Consider the following 25,497-nt stretch of genomic DNA (forward strand, 5'->3'; position numbering starts at 1 on the left):
TTAAGGGCGATTCTAGTTTATTTCAATAATTCTTTAATAGTTTCTCAAGTGCAACTGACTCTAATGAGTCATTAAGTAATGTTGACAAGTTCATATATCTAAAATCTTTTCTTTCTGCTGAAGCTTACAAAATTGTAAGGCTCCTCTAGACAAAATTGACCTCCTTACAAAATTGCTTCGTGATTCGCACCCACGGACGAAAATTGAAATTCATCAGTTTGGATTTGTAAAGGAGCCATGCCAACAACCGATTTCGGTTTCTAACTGTAACCGCACATTGATTAATTTAAATGTATGGCGCCGTGTTGCAATGGATTTGATAGGATTTATTGAAAATTCATCCAAAAATTTTGTTCTAGAGTCAAATGTTCCAACATTAGCAAAAACAGAGCCCTGTATGCTTGGAATCGATGAAGCTGGAAGAGGGCCAGTTCTTGGTAATAAATAATTTCACAAACTTAATGTTGAAATTAATATTGTATAAATCAATTAGAGGAAAGTGCAGAATCACCCACTGCTTGGCGCGTTTTTAAGAATGACACATACTCGGTATCCATGTCCACATCGACTTATTTTCATTTAAAAAAAATCCCAGAATGGCCCACTCTTTTAACTTTAGCCATGTACACATCCACCTATTTTCACTTAAAAAGTCGAAGAAAATTGTCAAAAAAAAAAAAACAATTCTTACTCTTGTAAAAAGCACCAAACAAATAGGTGGGCGATTCTGCGCTTTACCCCTAAATTATTCAAGAACTGTCTTTTTTTAAGCTGTTTCTAAGCTTACAATTTTCTCACAGTTTCTCTGCATCAATATTTTTGGAAGCACTTCCGCAGAGAACCCGGTAAATGTAAACATCGCCAACTTTGGCGATAATAGCTCAAACCTGGTAACCCATCGGATTTATTCTATTCGCTTGTTCGAAGTTTGCAACCATTCCTCTTGCGTTTATTTTGTCTAATTATCACTGTCATTTTTCGTATTTGCAGATTTATATTATTTGGTACTATTTGGTTTTGAGGGCCGTAAAAATATTGCAGCGAAAATGTATGCGCAAAAGCGCCAAATCTATCAAACGCGCCCATTTAACAGCGCGCCAAATCTAGCATATGCGCTGATTTCAGATTGCGTAAGTTTATATAGTTCTATATTTCTTAAAATGCTATTGAAATACTAGTTTAATTTTTAAATCCTTTCTTGATATCCTATGGATTTAACAATTTGGGAATTGCACATGACGAAAACTCGGCAATAGAATTTTGGGTAAGTGCAGAATCACCCACTGCTTAAAGCGTTTTTAAGAATCGCACATACTCGGTATCCATGTGCACATCAACCTATTTTCACTTAAAAAAAAAAAAAAAATCCTAGAATTGAACAAAAATGGCACTGCGCACACCCTTGACTTTATCTATGTATACATCGACCTATTTTCACTTAAAAAGTAAAAGAAAATTGACAAAAATCCAATTGTTTTTACCCTTGTAAAAAGCGGCAAACAAATAAGTGAGCGATTCTGCCCTTTACCAAGAATGTTTTCAAAGAAAAGGCATCATTCATTATAGAAAATTATGTTTGAACAGCCAACCAGATGAAATTAAGCTTTAGCGATAAGTCGGTAGCGATGGAGGCATCCATGCAGTTATGTTTAGCAATTTTAATATAAATTATAATAATGATCTGAAATAGTTATTTACTCTTATGCTTCCATTCAGTCATGTTTAACGTTTTTCATATAAATTATAATAATAAAAAAGTATTATATGAAATTAACCTTTCATCTAAATAAAAACATCAATCTTAAATAGCTATTTACTATTATACTTACTTTCTTGCCCCAATCATTAAGGTTGCCGCAATTATTTTTGGCAGCATTGGCGTCAACAATAGTTGGCGATTTTTTACAGTCCTCGAAACCGAATAGTACCTATTATTTTTCTCTTATTTATTATCCCCCCCGGGGGTCGACGTAGAGAACTCTGCGAAGCTACTGGTTAGGATCTGTACCTAGGCAATCTCGGCCACGGGGGTATAAAATTTATGAACTTGGTGGTTCTGAAGGCTCTGGGAAAGGTCACTTATTGGCTGGCCCTGGAGTCTGGCACGTCCTAGCGCGGCGTGATTCTAGTAACCCGGGGGTCTCCCCCGGGGTCGCTGGGTAATGTCCCGCTGCGACGGGCTCGCCCAAGCGACTGGTAGGTGCATTAGACGACTGGTGCTGCCTCGGGTGCGTCCCAGGTGGTGTGCTGCTCTCCTGGAGGGTAATAGTGGAGGTTGAACCACCATGATGTGCCCGAAGGGGGAGTGGACCCGGAATGAGATTGAGTTCTCAATACGGGGAATGCCTTAATCTTCTTCTTCTTCTTCTTCTTATTTATTATTAATTTTTCTGAATTTTTTAACAACAAATAGATAGAAATATTTTCGTAGATAGATGCCGGTTCTCGGTTCGGGATGAAAGAAGGGGTGAATGCTAATTTGTAACACGGTTGTACACGCTGTCTTCTTAATTATTAACAGCTCTAAGAACCATGAGGTTTCCAACTTCTAAAATAATTTGTTTTCGTAGATCGCAAAAATGTGCATGTGCATTTTAAATAATGGAAGCACTTCCGCAGAGAACCCGGTATATGTAAACATCGCCAACTTTGGCGATAGTAGTTCAAACCCGGTAATCCAGCCGATTTATTGTTTTCGCTTGTTCGAAGTTTGCAACCATTTCTCTTGCGTTCATTTTGTTGAAATATCACTGTTATTGTTTGCATTTGCAGATTTACATTATTCTTTTCTTATTTATTATTATTTTTTCTGAAATTTTAACAACGAATAGATAGAAATATTTTCGTAGATAGAGACCAGTTCTCAGTTCGGGATGAAAGGAAGAAAATACGGCGGGAGGGGTGAATGCTAATTTGTAACACGGCTGTTCACTTTGTGTGTTCTTAATTATTAACAGCTCTAAGAACCATGAGGTTTCCACCCTCTAAAATAATTTGTTTCCGTAGGCCGCAAAAATATGCATGTGCATTTTAAATAATTAAATAATGCTTTTATTTTTATTATTGGTTATTGTCATCTAAAATTATGAGAATAAATCAATTTTTATGGCGTAAAATTTTAACAAGATAATATATTGTTAATGCTTTTCTAACAATAACCTTTCAGAGGATGGTAGGTGTGACATAAATAGATGATTAAATTGAAATAAAAAAATATTATTGATTATCTAAGATGACAGAATAGTTTGATGCATCACCATGGTCATCAAAATTAGCAAACCACTGCTGATGTAAGGAATATATTGTTTTCTGTGTCGCCCAAGCGACTGGTAGGTGCATTAGACGACCGGTGCTGCCTCGGGTGCGTCCCAGGTGGTGCGCTGCTCTCCTGGAGGGTAATAGTAGAGGTTGAACCACCATGATGTGCCCGAAGGGGGAGTGGACCCGGAATGAGATTGAGTTCTCGATACGGGGAATGCCTTAATCTTCTTCTTATTATTATTTATTATTAATTTTTCTGAATTTTTTAACAACAAATAGATAGAAATATTTTCGTAGATAGATGCCGGTTCTCGGTTCGGGATGAAAGAAGGGGTGAATGCTAATTTGTAACACGGTTGTACACGCTGTCTTCTTAATTATTAACAGCTCTAAGAACCATGAGGTTTCCAACTTCTAAAATAATTTGTTTTCGTAGATCGCAAAAATGTGCATGTGCATTTTAAATAATGGAAGCACTTCCGCAGAGAACCCGGTAAATGTAAACATCACCAACTTTGGCGATAGTAGTTCAAACCCGGTAATCCAGCCGATTTATCGTTTTCGCTTGTTCGAAGTTTGCAACCATTTCTCTTGCGTTCATTTTGTTGAAATATCACTGTTATTGTTTGCATTTGCAGATTTACATTATTCTTTTCTTATTTATTATTATTTTTTCTGAAATTTTAACAACGAATAGATAGAAATATTTTCGTAGATAGAGACCAGTTCTCAGTTCGGGATGAAAGGAAGAAAATACGGCGGGAGGGGTGAATGCTAATTTGTAACACGGCTGTTCACGTTGTGTGTTCTTAATTATTAACAGCTCTAAGAACCATGAGGTTTCCAACCTCTAAAATAATTTGTTTCCGTAGGCCACAAAAATATGCATGTGCATTTTAAATAATTAAATAATGCTTTTATTTTTATTATTGGTTATTGTCATCTAAAATTATGAGAATAAATCAATTTTTATGGCGTAAAATTTTAACAAGATAATATATTGTTAATGCTTTTCTAACAATAACCTTTCAGAGGATGGTAGGTGTGACATAAATAGATGATTAAATTGAAATAAAAAAATATTATTGATTATCTAAGATGACAGAATAGTTTGATGCATCACCATGGTCATCAAAATTAGCAAACCACTGCTGATGTAAGGAATATATTGTTTTCTGTGTTAATTGGAATTTAAGACAAATTTTTTCGTTTCTCACGTTTAACCGGTTAATTTCAATACATTAATACTAATTTATAATTTTAAATGAATTTTTATTTCCGTTATAAATGGTTATATATTGTCTTATGCTTAATATATTCTTTACTGTGCTAACTTGAATTTAATTCAAATTTATTTTCGTATATCACGTTTAACCGGTTAGTTTTACATCTACATGCTTATTATCTGTGAATTTTTACTACCATATGCTTGTTTTGTCTGCTAACTTGAATTTACATGCACTAAAAACCACGTTTAACAAAATATCACATTTACGGCTCGGCTCATCGTCGATGAACCGCGAGCTTGGCGAGTAAAAATGCAACGGCGCCAATGGGTTCTCTGCGGATGAAAACCCTAAATAATGCTTTTATTTTTATTATTTGTTATGGAAGCACTTCTGCAGAGAACCTGGTAAATGTAAACATCGCCAACTTTGGCGATAATAGTTCAAACCTGGTAACCTATCGGATTCATCCTATTCGCTTGTTTGAAGGTTGCAACCATTCCTCTTGAGTTCATTTTGTTGAATTATCACTGTCGTTGTTCGCATTTGGAGATTTATATTCTTCTTCTCTTATTTATTATTATTTTTCTGATTTCCCACGTTATTTTTTCTGAATTTTTTAACAACGAATAGATAGAAATATTTTCGTATAATTAAAGAAGTTTTCGTCGATAAATGCCGGTTCTCGGCTCCAATTTTTATGGCGTAAAATTTTATTAAGATACTATATTGTTAACGCTTTTCTAACAATAACCTTTCCGAGGATGGCAGGTGTGACATAAATAACTGATTAAATGGAAATAAAAAATATTATTGATTATCTAAGACGACAGAGTAATTTGATGCATCCCCATGGTTAGCAAAATTATCAAACCACTGCTGGTGTAAGGAATACAGTTCAAATAACTCTTGAAAAATAATAAAATGTATAAAGTTCTAGTTTTATTAACAATGCTACTAAAGAAAATTTGATTACTATTGAAGGTTATTTGTATTGTGAAATATATTATAAAAAAGACAGGTTTATTTTCGTATATCACGTTTAACCGGTTAGTTTTACATCTGCATGCTTATTATCTGTGAATTTTTACTACCATATGCTTAATATATTGTTTTGTCTGCTAACTTGAATTTACATGCACTAAAAATCACGTTTACGGCTCATTGTCGATGAACCGTGAGCTTGGCGAGTAAAAATGCAACGGTGCCAACGGGTTCTTTCCCGAAGCACCAACGGGTTCTCTGCGGATGAAAACCTTTGTTATTTTCTAAGTTCCATTTTATCAGTCAATTTTTAATTTTTATATCAATTTTACAACAATCCAGCGCAGGCAGAATATAGATGATTGTATAACTGATTCATAACTTATTAAGATTTAAAAAATACAAATATTGTAGATTTAAAATATTTTATTGTTCAACATTAAAACTAATATAAAATTGATACTCTTTTTAACACGTTCTTAAACTTTTAAAAATTAGCACAGTAGAATATCTTGGAAGTGTTAGTATTAATTTTCCTGTAAAATCCTAGCATACGATACTGCACTATTTTGAAAATTGTCGCGGAGAAAGTGCAGAATCGCCCATTGCTTGGTGCATTTTTAAGACTTGAACATGCTCGGTATCCATGTATAGATCGACCTATTTTCACTTAAAAAAAGATTCCAAAATTGCACAAAAATGGCATTGTGCACTCCCTTGACTTCATCCATGTACACATTGACCTATTTTCACTTAAAAAATCAAAGAAAATTGACAAAAATCCAATTCTTCTTGCTCTTGTAAAAAGTGCCAAACAAATAAGTGGGCTATTCTGCACTTTAGCCATTGTCACCAATACCAAAATGACACGTTTACACCTCATTATAAACACCACGTGTACTGCTCATCATGATGTCGCCAAAGTTGCCAAATCCCATGTGTATCGTATGCTAAGATTTAAAAGTATATACAGTCAAAAGTCGTTAATCCGGACTCGTCGGGACTTCGGCGATTCCGGATTATCGATTTTTCTGGATTATAGATCATCAGTTTAAATCTGGTAAGATGGCATGCAGAAATTATAAAATTAAAAATATGAAACCGTAATTTATGAAATAAACAGCAATTATGATCTAAAGGGTATCAAAATTTAAAAAAAGAAAAAGCTAAATATTTATTTGTTTACTTTATTAAACATTTCTTTCAATGTAAGTTGTTTAATTTGCTTCGTTTCATGTGATAATACTTTCTCTTTAATTCAATTAAACAGACATAATTTCTTGTTTACTTACAAAGTTCCGCTGTTCAAGTCTTATAATTGCTGTGTCGAGAATATCGGCTAATTTGTCAATCGAAATTTTTTCGTTTTCAATAACCTCCGAGTCACTTTCTTCACTATCGGAAGCGAATTATAATGAGGTGGAACTTGATTTAAATCATATCAAAGACTGAGTACATCGAAATGAAATACTACATTTAGTAAAGAATTATAAGCCAAATAAAATAAAAGCATCTGCTCTGAAGATAAGGATAGTGCTGACAGATCAGCTTCCAATTCATTGTGCGCCGTGTCGTTTCCCGTGAAGCGTGAAATTGATAAACATATTTCAGAATGATTAGATAATCAAAGGATATATGCCTTTATCCATTTTTTGCAGCAGTTCCTTTTTTTGTTTGATGGACATTGAAACATACTTTCGCTTTGTAGATCCTTTGGGAGCTCCAGCATCGGAAAATGTATTTGACATAATCCAAAGTTCAAGCTTACTTTTATAAAATTGCTCTAACAGTCTGCAAAAAAATAATAAGCCGGATCCAATTCGAAGATTAAGGAACAACACAATCTGCAACATTAACTGAAATAAATAATTATATAGTTTTAGCATATACCGTCCGTTTTACATTAAACACGCATGCGTAAACGTATTATGCGCATGCGCACATGTATATTCACAGCCGTAAAGGTCTTACGCACACGCGTAAACGCCTATGCGCGTGTGTGAATGCCATGCATGCGCAGAAAGTTTTTAGCTTTGAGGTCTGTATTATAGATTATTCCGGATTATGGGTGTCCGAATTAACGACTTTTGACTGTAATTCACAAACCTACTTATGAAGTGAATGTTTTATGAAATTATATTTATTTGAAAATTAAAGTAATAATGTATATTCTTCCTTAAAAATGACAGTTCATATTTCAGTTATTACATTTAAAAGCTAACAGAATAGAATAATTAAAATGTTTAAGCTTGCAAGAAAAAATTTTCCATTTTTAGAATTTTTTATAGCTTATCATATGTTTTCTAACAAATCCGCACCTTGTCAACAATAGATGTGTAAACAACTATTTGAATAAAATCTGCTATGTAAAAGTATTAGATATAGATAAATGTACTATAATTTTCAAATTGCTTATTTATGTATGATGTATGTTTATTTATTAATTTATGTAGGACTGCTTATCAGGACCCTTCGTAGGCTGTTGGCTGCCATCGTACTTACCTAAGATTGCCACCCCCAAATTTTAAAAAATTGCTCAATGATTAATAAAATTTTTATTTCATACTCACTAAGTACTTACAATGAATTTAAAATATTTAGTCATGGTATCGCTAGAGTCTGGCTACCCGCATACTTTTACATGCTGCACTCCCAATAGGAACGGCCCTGCTGGCAGCAGAACATGTGCAATCTATGTGTCTGTACCAGCTGCCAGAATTCATAGGTGGCAACATTTTTAAAATTTAGAACTTAACCAAGTAGCAAAAAAGTCTAGCACTGGCTTTGTTGCTTATTCGTGTACTGTAACATGTACGATCTTAACAAGAGTTTTCAAACATTAAAGACTATATAGAATGGCAATTGTTGGCATGAAAGAAATGTTTCGTTTTATATGTTGATTGTTTCTATATTCTTATCACACTAATAGCTGTCTTTTCATAATGGATGGCAAAGCATGTAAAGGTACTTTTTCATTTGTGAGAAAATGTAATTGGAACAAGTTTCAGCTGAAAGAGTGGTTGCTGATATAAAATTGTGGGTAAACATTTATTGTACGGTACTCTGTGGTGAATTGTTTCTTTGACGCCACGAAGGCTTAATTTCAAGATGGGCGCTGCACAAAGCTAAAATAACAAGTCAAAGACTCTATAGATTATTCCGGATTATTACTGTTTATATGGACACAGAGAATGTATCCATATAAACAGTCAAAAGTCGTTAATCCGGACTCGTCGGGACTTCGGCGATTTTTCAGTATTATAGATCATCATTTTAAATCTCCTAAGATGGCATGCAAAAATTCTAAAATTAAAAATATGAAACTGTAATTTATGAAATAAAGAACAATTATGATCTAAAGGGTATCAAAATTTACAAAAAAAAGCTGAATATTTATTTGTTTACTTTATTAAACATTTTTTTCAATGTAAGTTGTTTAAGTTGCTTCATTTTATGTGATAATACTTTCTCTTTAATTCTATAAACAGACATAATTTCTTGTTCAGTTACAAAGTTCCGCTGTTCAAGTCCCGTAATTGCTGTGCCGAGAATACCGACTAACTTGTCAATCGAAATTTTTTCGTTTTCACTAGCCTCTCTGTCACCTTCTTCATGTCGTTATCCATTTTTTGCAGCAATTCCACTTTTTGTTTGATGGACATCGAAACATACTTTCGTCTTGTAGATCCTTTTGGAGCTCCAGCATCGGAAATTCTATTTGACATAATCGAAAGTTCAAGTTTACTTTTATAAAATTGCTCTTACAGTCTGCAAAAAATAATAAGCCGGACCCAATTTGAAGATTAAGGAACAACGCAATCATCAACATTAACTGAAATAGATAATTAGATCATTTTAGCTTATACCGTCCGTTATACATAAAACGCACACGTGAAAATGTATTCTGCGCTTGCGCACACGCATATGCGTAGTCATAAAGGTCTTCCGCGCACGCTAAATGCCTATGCGCATGTGTCAACGCGGCGCATGCGCAGAAAGTTTTTAGCTTTGAGGTCCGGATTATGGGTGTCCGAATTAGCGACTTTTGACTGTACATCGATCTATTTTCACTTAAAAATACATCAGAGAATTGCACAAACTAGGCATTGGACACTGCCTTAACTTTGTTCATGTACACACTGATCTATTTTCACTTAAAAAAAAAAAATGAGGAAGCTAAAACAAGGTTAAAACTATCATGGTAACCAGCAGTTGTCCTAAAATTATCAATATTAGGGTTACCGAAACAATTACTTTTCATGGTGGGCTTCCAGATTTGGCAAACAACCAATACCTCTTGGCGATTTCTTTCAGGAAAAAAAACAAGAGGTACCGTAAAGATTAGCCAAATTGTGAAAAACTATGATGTCAAATTCCTTAAGAAAGATACCTATATGAATTTTGTGTGCTTTGATAAGACTCAAAAACTGGAGTGACTGTTTTGGAAAACAAGACCCAGATTTCAATGCACAATACTGAAGTAACAAAATGACATTTGTTAATGTTAATTGTTTTATTTTTTATTGCACTGTTAGATGAAACTGTATATTGCTTTTCTTTATATGTAGGAAGTCCATTAAAATACATCTACAATATATAATTTTGCTTTAAAATTGTTCATTTATTACACCTGAAAATATTTGGAAAGATAAAATTCCTTTGGGCAATTTTTGTGCATTGTTATATGATGTAAACAGGCAACCTCTGTGGACCCTCTAGGTTACCATGTAAAGGAAAACAGATGCTGCATAATAAGTCTTGATGTTGATAGTTGATTACTGTACTTGACGGCATATAAAACGCACTTTTTTTCCTAAATTTGGTCTCAAAAAAGTTACCTTCGTCTTATACATGAAGGACACAGGTTAACTTTCAATACTGAATGCTATTTTTAGTTGGATAAAGGTCTAGACACACATAACTTTTTCTACATCTGCCATAATTATTTTGCACATGCATGAAATATCTGTTGCCAAAAAGCGGCAAAGCTCGAAGCTGATGTCGAAGTTTGAACAGGTTTGATGGTCACATTACGTCTATGGAGCCTTTCATTCTTCACATAGACTTTCTTTGACTCAGCCGACACATGTGTCGGTATCGGTGCTACTCTGTATAAACGTGTTGGTATCGGTGCTTAAAACTATTCGTCTTAAAAAAATACCCTGGAAATTATGACTACAGGAAACAAGAGATTAAGCTATACAATTCAGTATAAATTAGGAGTGTTAAACTATGCCAAAGTGCATGGAAACAGAGCAGCAGCAAGGCATTCTGTCCACCACCTACCGAAAAAATTATACGCACTTGGCGACTGCAGGAAGATGAACTGAAGACTGCTAAAATACAAAAATATAACCTTCGATGCCCAGCTCCATCTTGGCCTGAACTTGAAAAATGCCGTAAAAACGTGGGTGATAGATAAGAGGAAATCTGGGATAAGTGTTTCAACCAAAATGATAATCAATGAGGCCAAAGGATTTGCAGAAAAACATGGGAATCGGAACTTTTCAGGGTCTGAGGGCTGGTGCTGCAGGTTCATGAAAAGGCAATGCTCACAAAAACAACTATTGCACAGAAAATGCCAGCAGATTATGAAGAAAAAATACTAGCATTTCATAGGTTTGTTATAAATGCATGCAAGAAAACTTCTTTTGAGCTCAGTCAAATAGGAAATATGGATGAAATTCCACTCACATTTGATGTACCATCCAACAAGACTGTGAGTATTAAAGGGTCTAAATCAATAACGATAAAAACCACAGGTCATGAAAAAACCCGATATATGGTAATTCTAACATGTTGTGCTGATGGCACAAAACTACCGCTGTTTTTCATATTCAAAAGAAAAACTTCCAACGGGTGTAATTGTTTATGTTCATCCGAAAGGCTGGATGGACAAAGCTGGAATGAAACTGTGGTTACAGAACATATGGGCGAGACAACCTTGTGGACTCTTAAGAAAACCATCTCTTTTGGTTTTTGATCAGTTTAGCGCCTCTAGAGCTGAAACCATAAAGAATAAGGCGAGAGAATTAAAAACCCAGATAGCTGGACTGACTAGCCAATTGCAGCCTTTAGATGTATCGGTGAATAAGCCATTTAAGGAAAAAGTGCGAGAACAATGGAACAAGTAGATAGGAGAGCCACATCACACCCTCAGGTAGAATGAAGCGGCCCTCTATTTCACAAGTGTGCGAGTGGGTAAAAAGATCTTGGGAGGACATAAAGGCTGAAGTAATTGTTAAGTCCTTTAAGAAGTGCGGAATCAGTAATGCTCTTGACAGAAGATGATGCATTATTCGAAGAAGGTGATACTAGCGATGACAGAAACAGTAGTGATGATGATATTCTCGTTTTCAATGATGATGATAGTGAAAAGGATTTTTATGGTTTTGAAAGCGATTAAAGTCTAATTTCATGATAGGCAACGTTTTCCTTGAATCTGTGTTTTTTGTTGTTTCTGCTTTATTTTGTATTATTTTTGATTGCTTGCCGTTCATTCATTTATTCATTATTGAAATTTACATATCATGTTCAAAATAGCTTGCCGTTTGTTAATTTTCCTTAATAAAAAAATGTTTGGTAATTGCATTCAATGATTGTTTATTTGGCTTTTACGAAACGTGAAAACAAAAAGAAACCACATTTTAAGTTATTGTGGTACCGCGCTGTTGCGCGGACCATCGAAACTTTTTTCCTTGTGTGTGGCCTTCTAAATAAGGGTGTGTCTTATATGCCATCAAATATGGTAGTTAAATTATGGCAGATTTGTAACTTTTTGTGAAAGGGAGGTTGGGGAAATATACCTCTTTCTTTCAGTAATAAGTTCAGTAGATAATTATTTTTAAAATAAATTATCCCAAATATGGGACATGAGTGATAGTGCTGTAGCATATCTGCATCATTGATTTTAATGCTGGAAAAATATTAGGTTGTATTATTATTAAAATATACATGCAACAAAATTAAAAAAATTATCTATCTATTTAGAAAAGAAACAAGGGTGTTTTTTTGAGAGTGAGAGGTCTTTAGAAAAGAATACAGTAAGCTGAAAGAATTATTGTTATAACTGGATGTTTTGAATTTTTTAATCTATTCATTTTATTTATTTATTTTTTCTTTGATGCTTGCAACAAGAAAAGAAAAAACATGTGGCAATAATATAAGATGAGAATCAATTAAAAATAGAAAAGTAATTATAGGTTAAAAAAAGTGTGAAAAACTCAGATGAAATATCCTTTCATCTGAGTTTTTCACACTTTTTTTAACCTATAATTACTTTTCTATTTTTAATTGATTCTCATCTTATATTATTGCCTCATGTTTTTTCTTCTATAGACAAACATATCTAGTATATGGAAGGCAAGCACTTTTTCAGGAGTAAAGTGCTCGCCTCCCATACCCTAGGGATATCTGTCTTTGTATGAGAGGCAAACACGAGCATTTCATGTTCAAGTGCTTGAACCTTGAGAAATATATGGTAGTGATATTGATAATAAAATGACAATTTTTACGTGTTTCAGAATTGAACTTTATTCAGAATGGCCATATGCAATAAAGTTTCACTTATCTGACATACCATCACAAATAAAGGTGGATAGAGAAAAACTCAGGTAAAAGGGCAAGATAAATATCCCTAGTGTATAGGAGGGAAGGACTTTTTGTAGAGTAAAGTGCTCGCCTCTATACCCTAGGGTCTTTGAACGGAAGCAAGCTTGCCATTCTTGTTGTATTGGCAACAAATACGGCAATTTGTGAACATATGGGAGGCAAGTACTTGTTTTAAAGGAAAACTTATATTCTTCATTTCACATTAAAGTCTTTAACAAATCTTTCATTTAAAGTAGGGTAGATGTGAGTGGGGAGAGATTTCCAAAATCAAGTATTTATCAGAATTAGTTCTTCAGTTCAGATTATAATATATTATGTAACCAGCAGTATATAGTATTAAATTTTTCTCAAATTTCTAGGTCCCATGGTGTATGCTGCTGCTTATTGTGCTGTTTCTCAAGTTGATATTCTCAAAAGAAAAGGGGTAGCTGGTAAGTAGAACTTGGAACATGGGGCATTTTATAATAATCAAGGGCTTCACTTGGTAGTCCATTGAAGAACCAGTTTTATTTTTCATTTCACTTTACACAGAAATGTAACATTTTATTTTCAACTGTTTGAACATTGTGAAATATGTGGTAGTGCAGGGGTTCCCAACCCTATGCCCACAGGCACCGTGGCGCCCGCTGATTGTTTAACATGTGCCCGCCGCTGTGCGATCACAATAAAAATGCTTTAGTTTTTCAATAAAATTCTGTGTGAAAGTTTTCTCATTTTTAATGAAATAGAAATTACATCCAATACAGATACCAGCACAAAAAACAAAAAAAAAATGCTTTCGATCTTTTTATTTACCTGTATGTATACTAATACATACATATAAATAAAAAGATTCTGTCCTACTATAAATTCACCTTGAAAGGTAAATGGTGCCTGCCGTCCTACAGGTATTCTAGAACATGCTCTTATGGACAAAAAGGTTGGGGACTCTGTGGTAGTGATATTCATAACAAAGTGGCAATTTTTATGTGTTTTCAAGTAGTTGAACTTCGTTCAGAATGATGATCATATGCAGTAGAGTTTCACTTATCTGACATACTTTCACCAAAAAAAAAAAAAAAAAAAGGCATCAATCAGCAACCAGACCAGCAAATTGTGAACGTAGGGCCCCTCATTGTTGCTGTCAACTCTGTCACATGGCACACTGTGAATAATATGTCTGCCAATCAGTGTAATGCAGTTTACCATTGTATGCAGATCAGTTTATGGTCTGTTACTGTCTCTGTGGTAGAGATAAATATTACTGTGGTGTTTAAAAGTTGAAAATTATGCAAATACAAAAAGAATGACATCAAAAAGAAAGTTGTATCAATGGACCTGGACAAAGAAGAGAGAATGCAGAAGGAGCCAACAACATTAATGTTAGATGAGTAACAACAGGAGACTGGAAAATGAAATAAATAGAAATAGAAGTATGGTGGGTGTCAAGAGTTACGGCATGTGCATTAAAAGAAAGAAAAACTATGAAAAATATACTGATGTGTTGTATGTTTGGTTTGCATAGTTCAGGGACAATGATGTGCCTATTTTATAGCAAAAGGTGTTGCATCTTCAAGTATTTCAATGAAGGGGACTCTGATTTCGCAGCAGGTGTCGTCGGCTCAACTAATCTAAAAAGTACTACAGTATCCATCAGTTAAGTGTTTAGTGAAAAACTATCATCAAACTTTGAAGAAATGAAATCATTCAAAAGGCATTTCCAGAATTAATTGAATCTGAAAGACTGATTAATGTTCAGATATTTAACTGTGATAAGCTCTTAATTAAAATTGTTACCTCATAAGAATCTTGCAGCCAGAACTGAATCGGTAGCCTCTGGCTATAAGCATAGTAAGGAAAGGCTGGCAATGTTTCTAGTCCACAGTGATAGAAGAAACCGAAGAAGGATAAATCATCAGTGAAAAATTTAAATGCATCAATGTAAAATATGCTGCTTTTGGGGTTGTATCAGCCTAGGCTGATGTAAGGGCTACAATAATTGTCAAATCACGGAAGAAGCTGCTAGGCGATAATGAAAAGAGGAAAATAGAAACCACAGATAAAAACCAAAGAAATCATTCTGTTTTTAGTATAGTCTATCCCTGGGTACGAAGATGAATCTTTGTGAGAAATCAAACATTGGATGAAGGATGGTGATTAATATGAAATAACTGATGAAGAAATTGTTGCCTTTCTCAACTGCTATGAAAGGGAAATTGAAGATCGAGTACCAGTTGTTGAGCCTCACAGAATTTCACATAATGGTGGAGTTAAGGCTGTAGAAACGTGCAGGAATTAACATTGTGACACTACAAAGATCGCCAAACTTGGCAGCAAAGAAATGGTACTCATCAAGAAAGCAGACTATGATAAAAAATTTCTCTGAATTGTTACAGGACTGAACTTTTTAAATACTATGAAGTTAAACACAAACTTCAGATAATATAATTTTTCAACTAAATTTTCCTGTTTTTTTTTTTTTTTTTTTTTTTTTTTTTTTTTTTTGTAAAAATCATTATTAGGTTCATAGTATGTAAACTTAGTACTTTTCCATTATGCATCTGCCACGCATTTTGGCAGGCAGTTTAATTGTAAAAAATTTCGATTTATAAGAATAGTTTATAGATGCATACGTATACACACACAGCAATAGCTCCGATGGGGCTATCATTGGATCTCGGGTGTGTTTGACTTTTCTTTCACCAGCACCAAAAATTGAGGTAGATGAGTAATGGAAAAGTATCTTAAAATTATAATTTGATATTTAATACTTTCCTAATCTCTATAATTTTTGTTTATCTGAAGTTCTGCACACCCATTTATGTCAGATAAGCAAGACTGGTTTGGTTTATTAGATTACGGCAAAGCACTCGAGGGCTATCTGCCTTTAGGAATGGATGCCTTCGTGGAGGACATTTTAAGGAAAACTGGCTCGTATACACATTACACATGGGGAAAACCATGAAAACACCCATGCAGCCAGCCTGTTCGCGGGATTCGAACCTCGGACCGAACTACCAGATAAGCAAGACTGTACTATAACTGTTACAAAGCAGGTTCTTATGAAATGTTGTATGACGTAATTCTGTGAAGCAAAAAGAGCTTTAATTTCTATGGAAAAATATTTCATTCAAATATATTTGGAAACCTTTTTTTAGTGACCAAGTATTTTCCACTGTTGTGTGGTCACCTCATTTGATTCTTCAAAAATATTTAGACTTAAAATTTTAAAATATCAAGCTTACAAAAATGAACCTTGCCCATTAGAAGTTGCAGAAAGCTAGAATAGTGGAGCAGCCAAGATTATTGACGAGAGCGGCAGTAAAGGATTTTTGATAATCTTGTAGTTGGGATAAATTTTGGGTAATTTTTTTATGAACATTAGCTCATTTCCATATACTGTAGTACATTGTAAATAAGTTGTGTTTCTGGGTAAAATGTTTCACACATAACTATCTATTTGAAAGATGATTTAGTGAAATACTTCATGCAGTCAAATCCCATTGCTTTATAATGAACCCATGCATATAGCAAATGAACTTTTTGGTCCCGCCAAATTTCCTATACACTTAAAGTTATATTATATAGCTATAGTAAACCTTGAAATAGAGCAGTAAAAATATATTTATGGGTGCCCCGTGGCGATTTTTGGCGGTACATGGATACTGAGTTTGTGCAATTCTTTGACTCGGTATTTTGGCTTTGTGTAGCTGTGATTTTTATGGCTACACAAAGCCGAAATAACAAGTCAAAGAATTGCATAAATTCAGTATCTATGTACACGTCGATCTATTTTCACTTAAAAAAGTCAAAGGTGCACCCACTTCTAAAGTGCCAAACAAAAAATACATAATCTCAATAAACTACTTTCAAATCAAACAATAACATAAAAAAGGAAATTCATCTTATGCATCTAAGCACTACACAAAGCAAATATCCACTTACCTTATTTAGAAATGTCTACGTCTTCAGTCTATGGCATACTCGCAAAAATAAGAGTAAAAAATATCCTCCATAGTGCTGGTATCCTCTGACATTCAACCATATACATTTCCTTCCTACAAACAGGACACTTATAATGAATACTAAGTAAACCTTCATTTACACACCAGTCAATTAATGCTCTTTTCCCTTTTCGTTCCAAATCATACAGAAACTTCAAATTAATCTTACAGTTAGCCATACTACTGTCTAAACCACAAAACAAGCAATGTATTTCCTAACCAACACACACCACAAGCCCTTACAAATCTTTCCCATCAATCAAAATTTACCACGACCGATTGCATCATAATAAGGTTTCCACTATATTCAACTACTCGGGTTACCATAAATGAAACAACAATCTGGCGATAAATGAAGCAACAACTTCGCGATGATACAAAGAGCATCTTTCAATCTATTCTAACCAATATTTGAAAATCATATGCAGTACAAAGCCCGTAATCCGGACTCGTTAGAACTTCAGCGATTCTGGATTAGGGGGTTTTCCGGATTATAGATCATCAATTTAAATCTGGTAAGATGGCATGCAGAAATTATACAATTAAAAATAGGAAACCTTAATTTATGAAATAAAAAGCAATTATGATCTAAAAGGTATCAAAATTTTCAAAAAAAAAGCTTAATATTTATTTGTTTACTTTATTAAACATTTCTTTCAATGGAAGTTGTTTAAGATGCTTCCAGAAAAAATTCAAAAAATTCCTTTTTCTTTTTTCTTGTGTCATCCAATGCCATACTCCTCGCATAATTTTGAGACGGATATCCATTTTTTGCAGCAATTCCACTTTTTGTTTGATGGACATCGAAACATGGTTTTGCTTTGTAGATCCTTTAACAGCTCCAGAATTGGATACTCTTTTTGACATAATCGAAAGTTCAAGCTTACTTTATATAAAATTGCTCTAACAGTCTGCAAAAAATAATAAGCCGGATCCAATTAGAAGATTAAGGAACAGCACAACATTAACTGAAATGCCTTAGGTAATTTTAGCCTAGCTTATACCGTCCATTATATATTAAACCCGCATGCATAAATGCATATGTGCATGCGTAAATGTATTATTCATTTACACATGCACATAAAGTTTGTCACCTTGAGGTCCGGATTATGGATGTCCGGATTACAGACTTTGTACTGTATCATGAACTTCTTGGTTATCTTCGACTGAAACTTTTAGTTCTCTCTGATTATTCAATTCCCCTGAAAATTCTTTACAAGTTTCTCTATTTTGACGCTATATCACCAAAATAGTATCCCATGACGTCATCAAAATGGATCTATGTGACAATCCAGGTATGCATGCGCATATAGTAGACGAGTGCTGATTTTCACCAATTTTTTTTTATAGTCATTAATGTTTGCTTTTGTTGCATTGAATGCATTTCCCCCCCCCTTGTAACAAAGCATATTGTAGTTTGCTGACTGATGAAAATAAAAGCAAAGTATTTCTTCAGAAGTAAGGCATTTTGCTTAGTAGAGAAGTAAAAATTTGCATTCAGTGAAATTTTACTTCAAAACTGTTGAATTTTCCAGATCAAAATATGTGCGGGGATGTCCACTTTGTGCGATTTTCTGATTTGTTTTAAAGCAAAAACTGATCACTGTGTACACAGGAAGAATGATACTGCATGCAAAGCCAAATTGTGCACAATGCCTTTCATTTTTTTAAGTCAAAACAAATTGCTATGTACATGAGGAGAAGAGCATCAAGAAAAGTAAGTGTTTTATTATAGATGTTTTGACAATTTTTAGTTTTTTTAATTGGTTGATGTTTCTTAATTGCCTGGCAGTAGACTGATAATATTATCGCTGGCTGACCGATATATGATTTTGTCGGCTGGCTGATGGCATGCCATTAAGTATATTCATTTTACTGAATCAGTTAATTCAGCTCTTGCACACTTCCTTTGTTTGCTTTAGTTTTTATTCAGTAGTAAAATAAACATTAGTTTTGTTTTTAAATATGTTTCTGTATTATTACTTCTGAAAAGCAAAGTATGCATTTCAGTAGTTTGTATGCGTAGAGTAGAAAATCCATCGGTTCAATGTTACTTTCACAGAGAATAGACTTGATCGTACAGAAATATTCTCCTACATGCCTTTTTACATTCTACTAGTGTTGATAGTGTTCGTATCACTTGCCGGTATTTTTTCCTTTCTTACAGCTAATAATATAAATATGTTTCTGCATTCTAATTGTCTCATATTTGCAGTTTGGACTATCCCTTAATGAAGTAAGAAACTTTAATTCTACTGTAATCTTTGCTTAATGCCAGTAAACTATATCTAGATGACAAACAAATGAATTATGCATTCTTTCAGCAAGCGTGTCGACGTGGCCACTATTAGTCAGTATATTGTCATTGGTCATTGGTGAGATTCCTTAGAAAGCCAGTATTTGAAACTGCAGGAAGCTTAGATAATCCAGGGGGGGAAATTACTTTTATGGCATACACCTGCTTTTCAGGAATTTTATATTCTCCATATTTGAACCATGTAATTTTTTTTTTTTTTTTTTTTTTTTTTTAGGTACAGATATTGGATGTCTGGGTTTCAGATTTCAGACTTTGCATTGTACTGTATTTAATTCTATCCAAGAGTTTATGCTGCTGTTTTATACTATATAATAATGTTCTGCGTTTGCAAAGTGTTATTCAGGAAAATCTTTATGAAGGCATAGAATTAATATATAGGAAGAAGCCTACCCATAGTGTGATTAATTATTCTTAATGTCCTGCCAAAGAATTGTGAAATATGGTTTTAAGTATATCCTTAAAATTTATATGTAAGGTGGACATAACTATTACAATTTAAATGAATATTAACAATTCCAAAAAATTGCAATATAAATGCATCCTATAGCAATGCTTTTGTAAATTTGCATAGACAGTCAGATTTTTCATGATATAATATAAAACACTTTGTTAAAGCTCAAAAGCATTGAAAATATGAAATAAATGTAGAAGTATTTTATCAAAAGTATAATTTTTGTTAAATAAATCTCTGTATTTTATTTGTTTATTTTTTAGATTCTAAAACCCTGACTGAAGAGAAAAGAGAAAACCTGTTTAGTTTGATTGATGAAGCTAGTGACATGATGGGTTGGATAATAGAAATACATTCTCCAAATGTTATTAGCAATTGTATGTTACGTAGGTAAGTATAAAATATATTTGTGCTCCATATCATATCTGATTCTGTATCCAAAGTTTTACTTATTTGCATTCCAGTGCTGCAGAAAAAGAAATTTCCCATATGTTTCGAAATGCAAGCAAAGTGACTACATAGTTGAAATACAGTAGCTCGAATATATCCAGTGCTATTTTATGACACATCTGCATGCTCGTTTTCATTTGATATAACTAAATAGAAAAACAGAAATGGTCATTATGGAACCTTATATACATTTTCAAATTACAGAGAAACCTTAAACCCGAGCTCATAGCTCACACCCTACCTATAAATATATTGAAGGGAATCTCGACTATAAGTATTAACCTTTTTCTGATTAGTATGGTGTTATCACAGCTCTTCTTCAGTTTAAATTCCTCTTAACTGATAAGTACCCCAAAACCTACAAGTCTTCAAAAAGTACTAGTGTGCTATGAGCGCTAAGAAAATGAAACATTCTTATTTATATCATCCTTAAAAGCAACATGTTATGCTGTACATTATTTCATTTCTTTCTTGCATTTTGCAAATGAAGTTAAAATGTTATAATCCTTTACTTTCACAGGTATGAGAAAGAACACACTCTAACATGCTGTATATTTCACGTTAATCTATTAAATAATGCAGTCCATAATGCATTGTAATGTGCAAAACACATAACTGCCTTTCTAGCATAATTGATTAATCAAACATAACTGTAACTCTATATATTATACCAATATACCATTTTATGCAGTATAATTGAAATGCTGTAAATCTTGGAACATGTTACCTGAGAATATGGGAGCACTACTGTACTGATAAACCAAAACTATATACTGTGTACTAAGTTTTTGATGAAATTTTATATACACTGAAGAGCCATAACATTATGACCACCTACTCAGTGTGTTGCGTGAACTTTGGCTTGAGAAACAGCTGCAATTCACCTTGACATGGATGCGACAAGTTCTTGGAGATGACTGGAGACAGGTTGTACCAAATGTCTAAGCAGTGGTCACACAAATTCGAGAGATTCTGACATAGTGGTGTCTGAGCTCTGATTTGCCACTCCATGACATTCCAAATGTGCTTTATCAGGTTAAAATTTGGCAGGTTAAGTGATCAGGACATTAACTGGAATTCATCCTTATGCTCCTCGAACCACTCCAACACAATTTGAGCCTTGTGACATAGACCATTGTCCTGTTAGAAGATTCCATTTCCAGCTGGATAGAAAGACACCATGTAAGGGTGTAATTAATATACAGTTATGAAATCATAATATTTCCACCACCAGCCTATGTATGACCTGCTGTACAGTGAGGAGAGCCTGCATATGACCTGCTGTACAGTGACCGGGCAACTGTCTTGATGACCAGGTCCAGTCTTGATGTTCCTGGGCCCTCTGTAGACGTAGTTGATAGTGACGTTTGGTCAACAAAGGCACAGGAAATAAGTTGTCTGCAGTTCCGTCCCATATCCAACCATGTCTGCTGAACTGTATTTTCCGAAACACTTGCACTTAGACTTGAATTGTATTGGGCTGTTAGCTGAGCCACTGTCTGTCCCCAACTTTGCTGTACCAAGCAAGACAGTCTCTAACATCCTTTTTTTCTTTCCGTGTGGATGTCCAACACATTGGTATGTTGCTGGTTTCACCATCATTTATCCACTTTACATGAATACTAATAGTGACAGATCCTGTACAACCTGTACAACTTACCAGTCGTGCAGTTTTGGAAATACTCCTTTTGAGTCTTTGAGCCGTTGCAATCTGCCCTCTATTAAATTTGCTTAGATCAGTATCCTTTCCTATCACTAACAAAAGTAAGTGCAAGAATGATTCCTTTCGTTCTCCAGCAGCAGTAAAATACCATACCTGTTTAGTCACGTACCCTCCACGTCATCTAGATGTGTTCATTGAAAAATGTGGTGATGGTCATAATATTTTGGCTCATCAGTGTATATTGCCTTTAATTAAAGCTTCATTTTTTTTAAATTCTTGTCATTATATTTAAAAATATTTGTATAAAATTAATCACTAACTGAATATTGTGTTCATTGTACTAAAACAATTTTAACTGATATGCACATAATATTGATTTAAAAAAAAAAAATATGTATTGGTAACCATTCTATCTGCACATCCTTAGTGATTTGCTGCAAAATTATTTAAAATTGACATTGAAACATCAACAAGTAAAAACACCATCACCTTACATACTGGTGTGCAAAATTTAAGAACAGAATAAGTTTTCAATTGTAACATCTTACAGAAGTGTTCTATATTGCCCCAAATCATACCATCAGATACCCAAGGTAAAATTGGGGCAGATGACCAAAACCATTCAAAGTAGGAGTAAAAAAAGATTTTAAAAAAGGCACTTTATTGAAAAGATAGCTCCTAGCACAACTGAAGAGAGGATGGAAACATTCATGTGACAGATGCCTGGCAAGAGAAGTTCATCCTTTAGAAAGGGTTATCATCACCCCTGATTGCAATGCAGAAATTACGAAATATGTTCATACTGAGAACAAAGTTGTCAAGGAGCTGTTCAAGCATTGCAACCCATTCTTCTCATCGCACCAATTTCAACTATGGAATCATTGCAGATGGCTGGTACATGCTGCCAAGCATCTCCCGAGAAAGTCCAACACATATTTTATGGAATTTAGGTCCTGGGACCTTAAGTCAGTCCATGCATTGAATGTCTTTGCTCTTCAAGAGCTCTGTGACAACTACTGTACAATGAGGTACAGCGTTGTCATCCATGAAGATAAAGTCTGGACCCACAGCAGATGCACAGGAGGCAAGAGAACCTCGGTGCAATAGCGAATACCAGTGACTGAAAAAAAAAGTTGTAGAGGTCTGTATGACTGTCAAGCAAAATACCACCTCAAACAAGAATTTCGGCATCTCCTAAACAGTCACTTTTGATTATCTTGGAGAGGTAATTGCATGTTCCCTTCTCTCTCTAGTTGTGTATGTGTCCAAAGTAGCTTGTTAGATTAAACTGCTTGTTGTTCTTATAAAGACAAAAAGAGCACTCATCTCTACTCATATTATGTCCAGTCCTTGTGTTCCTAGCATCTGCAATAAGCAGTTGTTGATGGCATACACTGTATTGGTTGTCATGCCTATAGGCCACATTTGTGCAGCCTCCTGGCCAGATTAAAACAGGATATGGGATGTTCAGTAGTCTGTTGCATGTGTCTTGCAATGTCTTCTGATGTCTTCTGCTTAGTCACCAGTAAGACGATATACTGGTAGTCCACCACTGTTGCTCATGGATGACCAGTGCTGAACACTCAAACAACTGATCCTGCTTTTTGAAATGTTCTCCAGGCTTGTGAAATGATTTTGTGAGCGATCCCAAATTTCTCTGCCACACTAGTCACACTTAAATCCAGGTCCATTCTTGTGAATATTCAGCAAATGCCCTGCATGCTGGCAGCAGAATCAAATTCAGCCTGTGAGAGGACAAATACATTATCCAGTGATTTTTTTTTATAAAAGGCCTTTCTTGTTCAAAGGCTAAAATAAATTATGTATTTAAAATTATGGATTGGATCTGCTTAAACCTTATTCCAATTTTCCAATGATGAAAGGTAAAGTTATTTTTATGTCTCTTGCATTGCCTGTTGCCATATCACATGGTAGTAGCAACTCAGCATTGTTAAAATTACTGTACACCATGCAGTAGCTTTCACTGAATGTCTGATCATACACCGCCCATGTGCAACAACCCTTCTGACACTTCTCCTCCTAAGCCATGTGCCATACATATTCTACTATACCAGTCCCAAGTCTATCTCCTGATTGGTCTTCCAGTCCATTCTGTCGCCTTGTTCCTTTTTTTTTTTTTTTTTTTTTTTCTAACTTTTCTGCCTTGTACTTAATTTTTGCTCACCAATGTAGCATACAGTGGAAGGAGAGTATGTATCACCAATGTGAATTGTTAGTAATTCAACTTGGGTTCAATTTTTGGCCAAAAAGTACATTGGCTGTATGGGGTTATATTGTCTCACAGCATGGCATTTCATAAAGGTAGTCTATTTAAATAATAGCACCACACATACAGAAAATAATGTTTTTGTTATTGATATTTAATTTTAAATAATACATACAAGAGTAAAACATAATCTTTACAAAAGTGACTGTATACCTACAATTTTATGAAATAAATAGAAATTTTTCATATTTTCTGAATTACCATAGCTTTCAAAATCAAATATTTTTTCATTATGGATCCAATCAGTTTGTTTGTTTGTTGTTATCTCTGGCACTGTTCTGCTTCACTCATCTTGTATGATTTAAGTTTTGATTTAGATAGGATTCAAATATAAAGCTTGAGGAATTTTTTTTTTTTTTTTTTTTTTACACCAAAAACTTTATTTCACACTCATTTCACTGCAAACAGAAATGCACATTTATAGCAGCTCATTATCTTGATAAAATTTGAAGTGATTCTGCAGGATAAATGTTTATACTGAAACAGGGCTCTCTCTTCCCTTGAAAAATTTTGGAAAGTTAAGAGGAAAAAACAATCATGGAAAATGTGGGGAAAAGTCAATTTTTGCTTTTTCCTCTGTGTATTTTCATGGTACGACTAGGTAGCATGTCTAACAATCAGTTGCAAGTTTTTAGTTCAATGACTAGCAAGAGCTTGATTTTACATATCTCCTGCTCTAAAGAATTTAATTACTGTGCAATGATGTCCGATTAAAATGTGGTGTATTATAATCTGCCACTACCTGGATTTGACCAACTGGTTTTCATCCTAAGTAGAGAAAAATATAAAGATTTATCACTTTCCCCCCATGCATGTTCTTCTAGTGTAACTGGTTGCATCTCTGGCTAGCAAGCACATCAGATCCATGATTTGAATCCTGGGGAGGGCTTAGCTTATTTTTCATACTTCTTCCTCTGAAAAATTTAGAAGTCTTTACAAGTTTTCTCAAAAAGTCGGGGAAAATAAGAACTCTTTTCAGAAGTCAAGTAAAAGAAATTTCAGATCAATCCCCTTTTAAGGGGACTTTAGTATAAAAAAATTTATATTTTAAATGATAAACAGTGAACAAAAATTGCCCCTCTTAGAAAGAAAGCAAATGCAAAGTTATTGTAATATTTTAGTTTTCATATATAAGGAATAATTCAGTCATCCATAATTCTCCTGTCTACTTACTGTCTACCTGTCTAGAGAACTGTTGTTCAACCTTCTGTCTATAAATATAACTATTCTGTCACTTCTAATTCTCAAAATGTAATTTTTCTGT

At 34.2% G+C, this 25,497-nt stretch overlaps 1 protein-coding gene across 2 annotated transcripts in view; it reads left to right on the forward strand.

The window, feature by feature from the left end:
* The first annotated feature begins 279 nt into the window (after positions 1-279).
* LOC118182617 (ribonuclease H2 subunit A) overlaps positions 280-25,497 on the forward strand; it is an 83,804-nt gene continuing 58,586 nt past the window's right edge. The window contains exons 1-3 of one of the 2 annotated variants that reach the window (XM_035351988.2): positions 281-437; positions 13,442-13,513; positions 20,097-20,223. In XM_035351988.2, the coding sequence (XP_035207879.1) occupies positions 311-437; positions 13,442-13,513; positions 20,097-20,223 (326 nt within the window). In that variant the 5' untranslated portion in view covers positions 281-310. Of the gene's footprint in view, positions 438-13,441; positions 13,514-20,096; positions 20,224-25,497 lie in introns of both variants that reach the window. The other variant, XM_035351989.2, reaches the window with a different exon arrangement.

Source organism: Stegodyphus dumicola, chromosome 6 (genome assembly GCF_044657685.1).
Source record: "Stegodyphus dumicola isolate Sdum_Otavi_A_Nest chromosome 6, ASM4465768v1".
NCBI classification, from domain to species: domain Eukaryota; kingdom Metazoa; phylum Arthropoda; class Arachnida; order Araneae; family Eresidae; genus Stegodyphus; species Stegodyphus dumicola.